The sequence below is a fragment of the Anopheles coustani genome, chromosome 3 (assembly GCF_943734705.1).
Source record: "Anopheles coustani chromosome 3, idAnoCousDA_361_x.2, whole genome shotgun sequence".
In the NCBI taxonomy this organism is placed as follows: Eukaryota; Metazoa; Arthropoda; class Insecta; order Diptera; family Culicidae; genus Anopheles; species Anopheles coustani.
Genome location: NC_071288.1, coordinates 91,751,086 through 91,765,514, shown reverse-complemented (window position 1 = coordinate 91,765,514; position 14,429 = coordinate 91,751,086). Strand labels below are relative to the sequence as shown.

At 46.0% G+C, this 14,429-nt stretch overlaps 4 protein-coding genes across 4 annotated transcripts; 2 read left to right on the top strand and 2 right to left on the bottom strand.

Moving 5' to 3' along the window:
- Window positions 1-105: 105 nt before the first annotated feature.
- LOC131259218 (FACT complex subunit Ssrp1) lies at window positions 106-2,825 on the bottom strand. Its single transcript, XM_058260659.1, has 3 exons — window positions 2,630-2,825; window positions 504-2,546; window positions 106-434 (listed from the first exon to the last, which is right to left on the bottom strand). The coding sequence occupies exons 1-3, from the start codon at window positions 2,681-2,683 to the stop codon at window positions 354-356; spliced, it is 2,178 nt and encodes a 725-aa protein (XP_058116642.1). The 5' UTR covers window positions 2,684-2,825; the 3' UTR covers window positions 106-353.
- A 641-nt stretch (window positions 2,826-3,466) lies between these two features.
- Window positions 3,467-5,880, top strand: LOC131269437 (uncharacterized). Its single transcript, XM_058271795.1, has 5 exons — window positions 3,467-3,514; window positions 3,570-3,687; window positions 3,765-5,254; window positions 5,315-5,581; window positions 5,647-5,880. The coding sequence occupies exons 1-5, from the start codon at window positions 3,467-3,469 to the stop codon at window positions 5,878-5,880; spliced, it is 2,157 nt and encodes a 718-aa protein (XP_058127778.1).
- Window positions 5,881-5,939: 59 nt separating this feature from the next.
- LOC131271603 (facilitated trehalose transporter Tret1-2 homolog) lies at window positions 5,940-10,143 on the bottom strand. The gene is made up of 5 exons (XM_058273090.1): window positions 9,758-10,143; window positions 9,006-9,318; window positions 7,645-7,780; window positions 7,368-7,576; window positions 5,940-7,299 (listed from the first exon to the last, which is right to left on the bottom strand). Exons 1-5 carry the CDS (start codon window positions 9,772-9,774, stop codon window positions 6,220-6,222), a joined length of 1,755 nt encoding a protein of 584 aa, XP_058129073.1. The 5' UTR covers window positions 9,775-10,143; the 3' UTR covers window positions 5,940-6,219.
- A 927-nt stretch (window positions 10,144-11,070) lies between these two features.
- LOC131272310 (sterol O-acyltransferase 1) lies at window positions 11,071-14,050 on the top strand. The gene is made up of 5 exons (XM_058273998.1): window positions 11,071-11,503; window positions 12,016-12,083; window positions 12,153-12,478; window positions 12,578-12,723; window positions 12,794-14,050. Exons 1-5 carry the CDS (start codon window positions 11,428-11,430, stop codon window positions 13,876-13,878), a joined length of 1,701 nt encoding a protein of 566 aa, XP_058129981.1. The 5' UTR covers window positions 11,071-11,427; the 3' UTR covers window positions 13,879-14,050.
- Window positions 14,051-14,429: the final 379 nt, after the last annotated feature.

The following is a 14,429-nucleotide window of genomic DNA, read 5'->3' as shown; positions in this document are numbered from 1 at the left end:
TAACTTGATATTCATATATAAATCAAACTTCCTATACCCCAGAACACATAAGTAGTCTTATTCGGAAAAAAATCGTTTACAAGAAAAATTAGAACATGACGTATGTACTGTGAGTAGAAGGTAATTTATTCTCCATTTAAACGATTAATCATTTGCGACTTAATTTCACAGTCACATGTATGTATCATCTCGGATGGGCAACAGATCATGAAAGGTACTGCAGGTAATACAAATGATGGAATTCAAACACGCCACCCACCAGCGTTGTGAGGGCCGAACTGATGCTTCATGTAATATTTTCCATTCGCTCCCGGCGATAGATCCTAGGGATGTTCGTAACACGTGTCTCGTTTTTAATCACTTCCTTCGCTCAACTCTTCATCATCCTCTTCCGATTCAGACATTTCAGATTCCGATTCTGATTTTTTTGATTTCTGAAAAAATAAAAAAAAAGTGAAAGTGAAGCTGAATCGATTCATACTCTGTGGCCCTTGTCAGCTTACCTTTTTGTCCGAAGATGGTTGCTTCGCCTTCTTTGTGCTCTTATTCTTATCCTCCTCGCTACTGGACGAATCGTCGCCGGAGATAAACTCTTTGCTCTTGAAATCGTCACTCTTCGGCGCCCCGGCGGACACCTTCTTTGGGCTTGGCTTCTTTTTCCGCTTCTTGCCCTTATCGTCACCATCCGAATCATCCGCTCCTTTGCCGCCCCCGCCGGACGCTTTGTAGGCGGCCATAGCTTCCGCGTAGTCCTCCTTCGCCTTCGCCGCCTTTGCCTCCCACTCCTTCTTATCCTTCAGCTCCTTCCAGAGTTCGCCTCCCTTCTTGCTGATATCAGTGATCGAGAGTCCAGGGTTGTCCTTTCGAATCTGGTCCCGGGTTGCGTTCATCCACAGCATAAACGCCGTGGACGGTCGCTTCGGTGCACCCGAGTCTTTCGTTTTAGTTTTACGCGGTTTGGTCTCCTTCTTCTCCTTGGGCTTCTTCTTTACGGGAGATTTTTCCTTCTTCTCCTTCTTTTTATCGACCTTCTTCGATCGCCCATCGTCGGAGCCGCTGGCATCACTGTCCCCGCCACCGCCACTGCCATCCTCATCCGAATCGTCCGACGACGATTCCACGTTACTGTCGAACTCCTCGGCCACGTCCGATTCCTGCTGGTTCGGGTTGAAGTCCTCATCGGTCGACTCCTCCGAATCGCTACCATCGTCGTCCTCGTCACGCTCCTTCGCTTCCGCCTTCACCCGCGCAAGGTACGCGTCCGGTTCGCCCTCGTTGTCCGAGTCGGCAAAGTCGTCCTTGTAGCTCGCCTTGCCGCCCGTGTTCTTGACGTGCAGCTTTTTCGACGTGATAAAGTCGAACATCTTCGAGTACTCTTCTTTCTCGATGCTGCTGAATGTGTGCACCGTGCCTGTTTTCAGCTCGATTTCAAAATCGAAGCTCCTCGTGGATCCACCGCTACGTGCGAAGTTTACCGACGCTATCTCCTCGAAGCGTATGTGTACCGGTGGTTTGTGAACGTAAATGAAGCCACGCTCCAGCGGGTAGAGATAGCCAGCGGCCGCTTTGAACGAGCAGCCGATCGCAGGGGTACCGGAATGGCCGATAAACGTGCCGGGACCGGTCAGCTTACGATTGATGATGACTTTCATTATCTTCCCCAGAACCTCGTACACTGGCCCGGATAATTCTTTCGTCAGCTTGTCCTCATACTTCTCCTTTAGCTCCTCCTCGGTAAACGGTAGTTCTATATTGGTCTCCTCGTCCATCTGGAACAGTGTTACCAAAAAGTGGTACCTGGTCTGACCCTGCTTGATTGGGGGATCGAGCGAAATTACGAAAAACATCTGCCTATTGTCCTTGTGGGGAAGCAGGAACAGCCGCAGTACGGAGGAGGTTGGGATTTTAAAATCGTACGTTTTACCGTGCAGCTGGAAAAAGCTTTGAAACACCTTGATGTCATAGCGACCACGCGGCGTAAGGCAGTGGATCTCACGGAAGATTGCAATCGCATCGCCGGACACCGATATAACGGATGCCTGTTTCATTACGTTCTCTTGGAACGCCTCCACCGGGTCGGTGTCCGCCGATTCGGACGTTGGAATGTGGAACCGCATCTCCATCAGGCTGACCGGCGCATCATCGTTCCGATGGAACTCGACCGTCACTTCATTCTTCCCGACGTTACACTGCGATACGTGATTCAGCGGGATCTCGAAGCTGGTCTTGTTTTCCACATCAAAGCTGAGCACCGCCCCCTTGAATTGTACCGATCCCCAGTTCCAGCCGCGCATTGATAGTTCTTTTTCCAGCATGTCCAGTTTGTAGTTTTTCTTTACGAACTCCGCAATCTTGCCCTCGTCGCCGGTAAACCCGAGAAAGCGATGCAATGAACCGTTCTTCAAGAACACACGCAAACCGAAACTTCCCACGAAGCGCTGGTAGTTCAGTAGGTCGATGTCGCTTGAGTTGATTTGTTCGACTTTGCCGGTTTTGTCATTTTTAAATACGATCGCTGTGTCGGTCATTTTCAGCTTTCCTGGGCACTGTAACCGTAGAAAGTAAGCACATTTATAGTAGATGTAAAAGAAATTCCTTACGCCATTTAACGAAGGAAAGGGTACCATACCATTGCGCCGCGAACTTCGGAGCTGATCGAGGAATATTCAAGAAAGTCTGCCATGGTTTCTGCTGCTTTTGAGCAACTAGCTCGTCCAATACAGAACGGGTTACTACCTTTTTCCTTTAAATAGCTTTTTCGTGTGCCACTGCACTTAAAAACCTTTGAAAATGCGATTTAATCGCTACTGGCGGCAGATTGTTTGATTTTCTGAGGAATACACAAAAGGGACCAGGTAGGTTATGTCTTGGCGCGGAAAGGAGAGATAGTTTAGCAGGTGAGCCTCCACTACGCTGTCATTCTATTTGACAATCGTAGAGTTGGAGTGCAAATAATTTGCAACTGTACACAAAATAAGAGACTTTTTATTACGTTGAGTATATTATAAAGGAGTAGCAGTACGCTGCGCTTCAATATTATTGATGAAATCAATAGTAATAGATCATAAATTGTATTTTCAATATGCAAGTTTGAAGTTGAAAAGAAAAGAGCCAATTTCACGCACAATAACCGGTTGGCACAATGTCACGCACATACCAGCGAAATTTCAAACAATTCAAATTATTTATATTTTAAGCGGTTAAACACCGGTTATCTTTGAAACAAATTACCAAAAAACTTAATCACGAATACAGCAGGAAAACTGTCGCTAATATGTATGAAAAACATGACCATCATATTCACAACCATTTTAAAAATGCTAGACTAAAGGAATACAGATGGCCTTGATTTTTAAAATCATTCGGCTTCTAAGAACAACATTCCTTCTACAGTACAAATTCCATCATTTGGTTATTTTATTTGGTTAACTAGTCGTTGGTCTTTTTATTTGCGTAAAGAACCAATATGTTTCAGGATTGTTCCAAGCAAACAAAGAGAGCCAGTTTCTCACAGGTGAGTCATTGGGTTGATGGATTGAATCGCTATACTGAAATAAAATATGTTTTAGACAAAGAAACACAAATTATCGCTAGGCAAGGATGACTCGTTCGATAGGAAGTATGAATCAGCTGTTAAATCATACCATAATTACATGGAAGGTTTACATTTGGTACTGAAAGAAAAAGGTACTTGGTCGTTGTATTGAACGACAATGATACACATGATAACAAGTCTGTAATGGTTCCGTGTATCCATGTTTCAGAAAGGAGCATGTTAAAAATTCTCCGTAAGCGAAGCAGTCCTATGTGGTTTCAAGAGCTGACCGATGAGCAATGTTCGATTTGCGACCAGATGTTGGATGCTATCGGGGATGATTTGGACGAATCTACGTTTCATCGTTCGAAGAATCTTCTTCGAAAGCTAGGCGTCTTTCCTGTTTGTCAAGACAGAATCATTCGAACCGCGTTGATACTTTGCAATCGTAATGATATATCCTTCTTGTGGCTCCTTCTCGAACTATGGTACATACGGCGTCCTCGTAAGTCGGAAGCCCCCTACGAGACAGGATATTCCATCAACGAACGGTTACTCATCTCTTCCATTGCCCACTTGGATATGGTTACTACATTACGTGGTTTGGATATGGTCTTGCCTCCTCCAAGGAAAGTTGAAAATATCAATCCACAAGAAAAGAGAAGCGGCACAAAAAGTCCTGCATCGAAAACGTCTGCACGTAGGTCGCCATATGAAAAACCATTAATGATAAAATTAACCGGATACACAGTTCCTCTTGACATACAACTACACCGAGATGAATTCCTTGGACGCTACTCACATTACCGGGATCCGGAGTTTATCGTCCGCAATGAAGAATCCCGATGGTTTGCGAGATGCAGTGGATCTGGGAGAAACAAGTTTTCCTACCAGGGATATATTTCCGCAACGGACGATACGATGGAATCGGAAATCAAAAGCGAGTCATTTCAAAGTGCAAATGCAATCGTAAAGACACTGCTAGATGAGCATGTACGAAACATGGTGGACCGTGTGGAATGTTGCCAAATTCTGTGCCCCAAACACCACCAACTGGGCGAAGGATGTTCGAATATTTTGCAACACTTGCAGGGTAACGCCACCGTCCGCGAGGCCTTGATGGCATCAGTGCGTTCTCAGTGTGCACAGTGGAAAGAAGAAGAGCTCCTTACGGCAGGAAAACAACAGGTGAACAATTTGCTGGGACGGCTAGTCGATGAAGCTGTGGCGTTGGCGATACTCGAACCTGTTGGAAGTTGCCCCAAATGTTGGCAACGATTCGACATGCAACAGAAGCTTCGTAGCGGGCAAAAGTGTGTTTGTGCGATTTCAGAGGACTTGGCCACGATTCCGACCCCACCGGAAGCTCACCCAACGCAGCAGTATTTCAAAATGTGCATTGATAAAGCTCAGCCATATGAATTTGATCATGCTAAAATATTCGACGATGATGAACGACGAAAGGAAAATCTCGCGTGTCCCATAAAACGTGCCATCCAACGTGCGCTACGCGGGAAGGACGACGTCGGCAACGTTGACATCGACCGTTTGATCGTAAACTTTGTGCGCAACACGTGGCAAGAGGAGCTGAAGCAACAAAACGAACGGCTGATGAATGAAAAAATGGCGAAAAGCCAGCAGCAACCTGTAGAAAAAGATCCGCTCGATATGGAATATGTTACCACCAAAGACGTAGCCGTTTTGCAGAAACTGTTGAAAGTGAGTAACATAACTTAAAAATCGAAAATTCTCTTCTTCCATATTGCTCTTCCTTCGTAGCGTGCCCTTCGCAAGCTTGCCGATCATCCGATGTACATACTGGCCACTTTTCCCGAGGTTGATAAGTTACCCATTTTGATAGCATGGACACGCGATCGGTACGGGGTTCCAGTAAGCCATCGGGAACGTGCAACCGCCCTGGAGGAGAGTAAAATCTTTTGGGACACACTCGTCCCACGTGTCACTGGAGTCCGGTGGCCCACAAGGAGAGATACTGGATTGAAAACTACAGTAAACTGGAACTACAAAATTCAGCTTGAAGAAATGGTAAGTTTTCCGAGGAGAAGATTTTATACACGCCTGCCTTCAACATGTTTATGTAATTTCCTCAGGCTAGCAAGTTGATGCAAAAATTCTACCGAAGATTCAACAACGTTCAGGTGCAGGAGAATCGCCTCTGGTGGACCACCATGGTTCCGTATCATGCCGGAGTGGAACGCTTTCGTCGCACGTTTTCTGCATATTTTCCGAACTGTGAACCATTCATGGTACCAGTGTCGCGCCCCTGGCGCTCACATGACTACAGACCAATGTCCAGGGCTACAGGTAGTAGAAGCGGGGTTTGAAACATCCTCCATCGTTATTTCATTTTCGGATAGACAGAAAGAACTCAACGAGTTTCTAAAATGATGTCCTTTGCCTGAAAGGTCTTGGTTATTTTCAGTTCTAATGTTCTAATTTAGCATTACAAACATTGACCGATATGCTCGAGGATGGTCGACAATAGAACGACTGCTTACCCCTACATCGAACCATCAGATGACCTATCTTTAGGAATATGTAGTGTTCATCTTTAAGATCCCGCTTATGCAGCTAAAATATCACATTTAAAATATGTCCGTTCCGCTACGACCTGATGCTAAGTGATAATTCCAGTCCCCTTTTTTGGAACACTGAGAAAATCGCTACTTTTTAGATAATCGCCGACCTTCTTCGGTAGGTTCTTGATCGTGCACAGTAGCCACCCGTTTTCGACTCATCCACAACCAATTACGCTGCTGGAAGTAATCTTCAATGTCGTGCAATGTGCGCCCCTTCGTTTCTGGCAAAAGGAGAAAGAGAAGCAGCGATGCACCGAACGATGCACAACCAAACACCAGGAACAGGCCTTGCGTCTTGAGGGCGGCCTTCGCGTACGGGAATCCTTTCGCCACCCCGAACAGTAGCAGGTTGAAGATAGTGAACAGGTAGCCAGCAATTTGGCCACGGATTTTGGCAGGCAGTAGCTCCCCGATCAGAATTCCCGGCATCGTGAGGAAACCGGTGTTTGCTCCGATGTACACCAGTATCAGTGCGGCCGCGATGTACATGTCGAGCGTCGTTTTCTGTTCTCCGGCTCGAATGTACATAAAGGCTGCTATCGCAATACAGCTGATACCCGAACCGAGTCCACTCAGGGTAACCATGGTACGTCGTGGCATCGCTAGCAGCAGGAAGCAGTAGAGGAAGGTGAAAGCAAGGCGCACGATCGCGGTCAATACCGCCGCCTGAATGGAATTGATGTCACTGCCTCCGAGATCCGAGATGATGTCGACGGCATAGAAAACCACCAGGTAGGTACCGGAAAGGATCTGCAGCGCGTGGAACCCGTTTATAATGACGAGCGGCTTGATAATGGAGATCTCGCTAAGTGAACGCCAAAAGCTCTGCGGACTGCCATTGTTTTGTTGCTGTTCCTCCTCGAAACGCTCGATTAGCTTGTGCAGTTCTTGCTTCGCTTGCGCTGGACAACCGCGCAGCCACGTTAGGGCATCCGAAGCTCGTTTGGGCTGACCGTTGCGGGCCAGCCAGACTGGGGATTCCGGGGCAAAGAACAGGGCCAAAAAGGAGAGTAATGGTAGCACGGTTCCACCCCAGGCGACCGCACGCCAGTGCAACTGACTTCCCAGTGCGTACACCAGTAGGATTCCCATCGAGTATGAAACGAACGGTGCTCCGACCAGAAGTCCACGTAACCGAGGTTCGGCGATTTCTGCCAGGAGGACCTACAATGAAAGCAACGAAAGCCAATGTACAACCTTTGCCGAGTTTGTCATTTGCGGATGAAACTAACCTGTGCGGGGGCCGCAATCAGCCCCACCGAAATTCCAGCTACAACACGCCCGAGAAGGAGCAGAAAGTGGGAAGAAGCAGTCGCTAGCACAATCCATCCTGTGAACAGCGGTACGATAGCCATCAGGAGTGCTGGACGGCGACCCCAACGGTCCATAATCGGTCCCGAGGCGAACGAACCGATTGGAGTCGCGAGACTGTGGACACTGGCTGCAGGAAGGGTCATAGAGTAATGATAAAATACATTCATTTTAGCCAATATAGATCCGTTTACATACCGATCCAAGAGCCCATCTCGATATCGATGGTCAGTGTTTCGTTCACGTCGTACAGCTGCGGCAACAGCACCGCCGAGTATCCTATTGGCATACCACAACCCGCCGCCAGTAAAAGCACGGCGGAAGTGAGAAGTAACTAGAATGTTATAAAAATCATGTGTTAAGTATGCATGGAACTGATATTTTAGGCAAAGGGATAACTAATGTTCTTCGTTTCGTATTTAAGACATAGTCCCGCATTGTATCAGTAGAAGTGAGATTTGGGAATTTAAATAATTCAGTTGGACCTTCGCGCAAAAAATCGTGGCACTATCTCTTAACACACCATTCAATCTAAAGCAATCAACCGTTGTCATACATTTTGCTTGTGGTTTTTCGATTCTGCTGTTGATTCTTGTTTGATTGCTGCAATTAAGGCAAATCAGCTCTGCCTTTGATAAACGATCGTTCCTCTGACCGTACGAAGCCATTCGCCCCCGGGGGCGAATATGTTTTTTTTTTTTTGTAAAGTAAGTGTGCGTGCTTGACCTAAAGGGGGACAGTCTATAAAAGTTTCTACGTCATCACAGTGATGATGCCGTTTGCGAAGCCTCCACTCTTGAGAAAAGAGTGCCTGAAATTGATAGAAATGCGCACGTGTTTGATAGCGAACGCTTGTTTGCATGCGCCAGATGATTGTGAAATAGCATTGATAATACTTTAACGATAACGAACAGCTGATTGAGCATTAAAAGGTAAAAATCAATACATAACAACAAAAGCGGCACTGTTATGACTAGGAAAGATGGCCTATACTACAATGTTGTTTTTCTTTGTGCGGAACTAAACCCCAGACTGCACCGGAACTGGCAAGTAGTTTGTTTGCTTCCTATACGTGATTTTGCGGATTACCTTTCTCTTTCCAGACAATGCTCCGCCCTGTGCGATAGGAACCTTTTCTCATGAAACGATGTGGAAGCATTTCTTATGATCTTTCTGATTGTTGGCAAATAAGCTTTTATCTTTACGGCTCGATGCCGCCCTGGTCTAGTATAAATGCAATAAATTTGTTTACCCTTTGCGTTCGTGTGCGGTCCTAAGGTAATTGAACTGCTGTAGGCTTTTTAATTATAGTGCAAATTTGATATTTTAATACCTTATATCCTACAAATAAAATTATTAGAGCGAAGATTAAGTAGCTGAGAGACATTTCGTTTTAGTGATAGTGTTGTTTTTTTTGTCAGATCAGGTGGGTTGAATCATTTGTTGATATGAAACCAAAGAATTGAAGGTTTATCTTCCCAGAGAACCCTCCGATAGCCCTCAAATGTCTCAAACTATCTCTCAATGGCAAATTGCCCAATCTTGTTCAGTGTACCAACCTGATGAAATACACCCCTCGTGGTCGATACGGCAACCACCTCCTCTAGCTGCCGCTTCTCACTTCCCTCCCTGCGGCATCGCTCGTCTTTTAGTGCCTCCATTTGTTTATCATAGCGCAACGGTTCCTTCTCCTCGGGGGTTGATCCTTTCCCGCTGAATCTATCGCCATACGGAGCCAACGAAGAACCGGTTTGGAATGCCTGTTGCTGATTCCCGGATGTCATCGAGTCACCATCACCGGGCATGATTTCGTTTTCTTGCAGATACGTGGTCCCCTCCGCCCTCCATCGGTCCTCCGGTGTGGTGTAGTGGCTAGAAAAGAGGTACAGAGGAAGGATACGTTCAGTCTTCTAATCGCAGCGAACATTACCGTCACATTTTCTAGCCCACGTTTCAATCGATGCTTCAATAAACCAATGTGCTCTGATAAGATATCAACCAATAACCTTGGCCAATTAACAGATGGGTTCGGTTGTCGTCATCAAATCGCTTGATGAAGGTGCTTTCTATCGTAAAACCAGCCTTGTCATTGCTTGCATTAGCGCTCGATGCGTGAACGCTTCGAAATGAAAACGAGTTTTGCGGAAGGCAAACGTTTTTTTGCAAAGACAACTGTTGAGATTCAAATACTATTTTGGGGAAGTTGTACAAAGTTTTAACAGCACAACAATCGATGACGTCATTTGTTGATTTCTCCGTTTTTTACCATCTAAATGTCAAACTACTGTTTTTGTTTACTACAAGTTTTTACCTTTCTGGTATAGTCATTTTCACACAACTTCTAAACAAAACGCTGATAAAATCACTGGAGCATTGATTTCACTTCGGCCAACCCTATTTGCTGGGTTTTCCTCGAGAAGGAACGACTTCCGCAGGCGCTAATAGATTCACTCAACAAGCAAACACTAGCATTATTCGCCTAAACATAGCCCACTAGATGCCTGTGCAAACTTCCGTCCAGCAAAAACTACGATCGTTTCATGTCGACCAGGTCACCGTGAACCAGTCGCTAAACATGCGAGCCCATCGAAAGTAAACGAACGACTGAAGCTTTCTTGCCGGCGCTAGTCTGCTATGGCCCTTAAAAAAATGCGCACGGAAAGCAAACGGCACCCTCCATCCACTCGCCATGCTTTCCAGTTGCCAACTGCAACACCTGCGCGGAACGCCGTTGTCGGTGCCGGCTTCCGTTTGTATTGATTTTATTTCCCACGGAACGCCATTGCGGTTAGGGGTTTCGCGCAACGGCACGAGTATCGGACTGATGGTAAAGTAGATATGAAACTCATCCACAGATAAGGCTAGACGATTCATAGGCATAAAAATTCAACCGAAATCGTAGACCGTTAAGAAAGTTCATTTGTAAGAACACTTGTGCGAGCCACTGTATGATGTTGTGTGTTTGCTATTTCTTTTTCCTTTACAAAACTCTTGTAAACTCTCTCGTCGCTCTCGCAGGTTATGCTCGCTGATTTACGATCAATCTTTCTCTCTCGATTCATAGTACGCAAGAAAACAGCTGATTTTACGCGCCACAGGAATCCCACGCGTGCATAATTCTTCGCGTGCATTTTTGTTTGCTATCGGTTCTTGAATTGTTTAATTGATTTGGATTTGTTTGATTTAATATAACATGACTCTCAAGGTCGTAAGGCTCTGAGCACTGAAGTACTAACGGTGCACTAAACGTCCTCCAGGTAGTTGTCAAGTTCCCACGGTGATTATTTTGGGAACATAGGTGTTATGTACTTAACCCGAAAGGCAAAGTCCAATCTGGCGCAATACCGGCATGACGAGGCTATAGCGGGTGATCAGCTTTGATACCTTAGTTTTATCAATGTCCGCGTTATCCGATGACTAAACCAACCCATCTGTATGTTTAGATTCCATCCTTTCCAGTGCAAGGTTACTCCAACAGCAAGTGCTTATGTCGCTTAGTGCCCGCACACAAGAGCTTCGTCATGGAAACAACTCGAGTACATCTGCACTCGGTGCTAGTGGGACGTCTAATCTCATTGTCCCGGCCCTTTTGCCGACCACCACCAATATCCCCTTGTCCTCATTCTCCACAAGCTGTCGCCCGCATCGATCGTAACTTCCAGCGAATAGCAAGACGGCGGATGAGTGGAGAACTGATGGGGACGTGTATGTAAGTCGATTACGGCCTATCAGTCATCGGCCAGGAAACGTTACTCCACCGGGAAGGCGTCGAAGCAGATTTAGTTGTAGATTGGCCGTCGACGGGTCGAGAATCATCCGCCAGCTAACGACGCTGTAGTTTCGTTCTTATAGGAGATCGAGAATTGAGGATCGAGGATAATCTTTTGTCGGACATTTTTTTCATTTTCGTCTCCTCGTTGTGATTTTGTTCTGTGTCTGTTGAAGCCACTTTTTTGTCGTATCTCGTTTGTACTGGGAACCATGAGCGATACCGGCAGTGGAAGTGAAAGTTCTGGCTCTTCTGGAGCTGGTGTACAAAATGCTATCGATAATCGTGGTAAGAAGACACTTTATGTATAAAGAAGAAACCATCTAGTTATAAGGCTTCGTAATGTGTTTTTGGTCAACGTTCTTATGCAATCAAGTTGCTTAGTTATCAAGTTGGTAAAATATATTAGATTATTGCATTACTATTCTGTCCGTGAAATCGGCTTAATTTCTTCGTATTTAAATCATTACCAACTTCATACAATGTGCTATACAATATGACACAAAATTGAGCTGATGTCGTTTCACAAAATCACAAGTTTTCGAAAAAGGCGGGCAAACAATTGGAACAGTATTGTGAACTTTTAACATTTGTTTTGCAGCTTAAGAGAAAGATATCTTTTCATAAGTAAAAGAAGGAAACCTTTTTCCAACCAAATCTCGATTTTGTGACTGACAAAAAAGAACGAAAGACAAACTATTGTTTCATAGACATAGATTTTGTAGATCAGATTTTACATTGAAGACATTCTATGCTCCACTTTTACAATGTTTCATTAAAGCTACTTTTTTTTATTTCAGCTCAACGCGAATACAAGGAGGAGATAGTTAAGGACATGGCAATAGAGAAAATGAAACAGAAGATGGATGTAAGTCCCTTTGTCGGGTCCACTGAAGACGAAACATTACCCCATTACTCTTTTTTGTATTGGACGCAGGAAATTGTGGCCAGAGTCGGCAAGGACGTCGAGAAAAAGTTGGACATTGCGGTAGACGATTTGTTTGCAGAGGTGAAACAGTTTAATTTGAAAAACTACGAATTAAAGCAATTGTTCAACGAGAAATCGTCCATCAAAAGCGCAACGATCCATCGGAAGGGTCGAACGAATGGAAAGCTGCCGGAAAAGGAGTTTGTGGCGCGAAACTCCTTGTTGACGGATCTTTTCGAGGTGAAGCACATCAAGACGATCTACCACATCTTTATTGTTATCCTGATCATCCTCTTTCTCAACACGGTCGTGCACGATTTTGTTGATACTGGCAGGTGTGTGTCATATGTGTGGGAGAAAATATTGCCGTGATCAAATACCAGAAGTAGCATTTTGAATAACCAATGTTTGGTCTTATTTCTATTTATTTACAGTATCAACCTTGGCTTCCGTCCGATAGTGGCCGGATTTGGAAAATTTCACTTGGCACTTATGCTGTGGGCCTGCATGCAACTGTCCACGTTCCTCCTCTACCCATGCTTCCGGCTGTGGGCGTCCGCTCGTCAACGTTTCTCGACAGGTACGAGAGCACCTAAGAATCATCTCCATCGATTCATCATGAAATAATATAACTTTACTTTACGTTTTAGGTTCGGGCGTGCAAAAACTGTGGGATTTGGCTGCGCTGGTCACTTTTCTCATGTACCAGTGTGCTTTCATGACTGTCGCGATCAAGGCACTGCTGCTGTACGATCTTCCACCGGCATCTTCGGTGGCTTTTCTAATGGAAATGACACGCTTCCTGATGAAGGCACACGCGTTCGTTCGCAGTAACGCTCCGAGGGCCCTCGGAATGGGAGGGCAGAAAACGGCCGACTCAAAACCGGCCAGTGCGGATGCGTACGGGCGACAGTTGCCCTCGTTCGGGAAGTATGCATACTTTTTGTTCGCACCCACGCTGGTCTATCGGGATGAGTATCCTCGGACCAAGCAGATCCGCTGGCGCATCGTAGCCAGACACGCGCTCGAGGTCGTCGGCGTTATCTTCTACATCAGCTTCATCCTGGAGCGCTTCCTGGCACCGTTGTTCGAGAAGTTTGGCCACGCAAAGATCAGCTCGGGCAGCTTCGTGCTCTCACTGTTCGGTAGCATCATGCCCGGGTCGTTGTGTTTCCTGTGCGCGTTCTACTCGCTGCTGCACGCGTGGATGAACGGGGCGGCAGAACTGTTGCGCTTTGCCGATCGGATGTTCTACCGGGATTGGTGGAACGAGTCCACCTTCGCCGGGTATATCCGCTCCTGGAATGTGGTCGTGCACGACTGGTTGTACACGTACGTGTACAAGGACTGTGTTGAGCACGTGTTCCGCAACTGTCGCCCGCTGGCCACCGTGGCTGTGTTTACCGTTTCGTCGGTCTTCCACGAACTAATACTAGCGTTCTGCTTCCGCTTCTTCTACCCGGTCATGTTTGTGCAGTTCGAGTTCATGGGCCTGCTGCTGATGGTGGTCACCCGGGGTCTGAACAAGGACGTCGGTAACGTACTGCTGTGGTTAATGCTTTGTATCGGCAACGGGCTCCACCTGAGCCTGTACAACATGGAATACTACGCGCGCCGCAATTGTCCCGACATTGGCGACTCGATCGTGGACTATCTGGTGCCGGTGTCCTGGTCGTGCAATGGAATATCGCACAATCCGAACTGGACCATAACGGCACCATGGAGCATGCCGTAATAACGCGACTTAGAATGACTACTAATGGGACGAATTATGGACGAGACTGATTAGCTGTAGTGCCCGATGCAAGGATGATCTTTTTTTCTCGAAAGAACTTAAAACTTTATAAAGAAAATTTAAAAATGTTCACAAAAAAACTGCATATAAATAAACATGATGATGCACATAACCAATTATGCAACATACAAGCCAGTCTTTCGTAAAAACAACTAAATTGAATAAAAACCGAATAACTTTGTAATAAGTTTTCGTGAGACGTATTGCAACTATTTACCGTGAAGTTGTTCCAACACGGCGTATATTGCATCCTGGCGAACGGTCACATTTGATTTCATCTCTTTTGGCGGATTCGAGAGTGGTGGTTCCGTCACCAGGTTCATTGGTGCATTCTCCTGTTGTTTGTCTGCCACGTTGGCTTTCGCCGTTGCCGTTGGCACCTTGCTGGTTGCTTTTTTGGTGGCGCGTACTTTTTCACTTTTCAATGATGCTGCCAGGGGCACAGTAGCTGTCCGCTTTCCCGGATGGTAGGTTTTGACCGATAGTTTCGG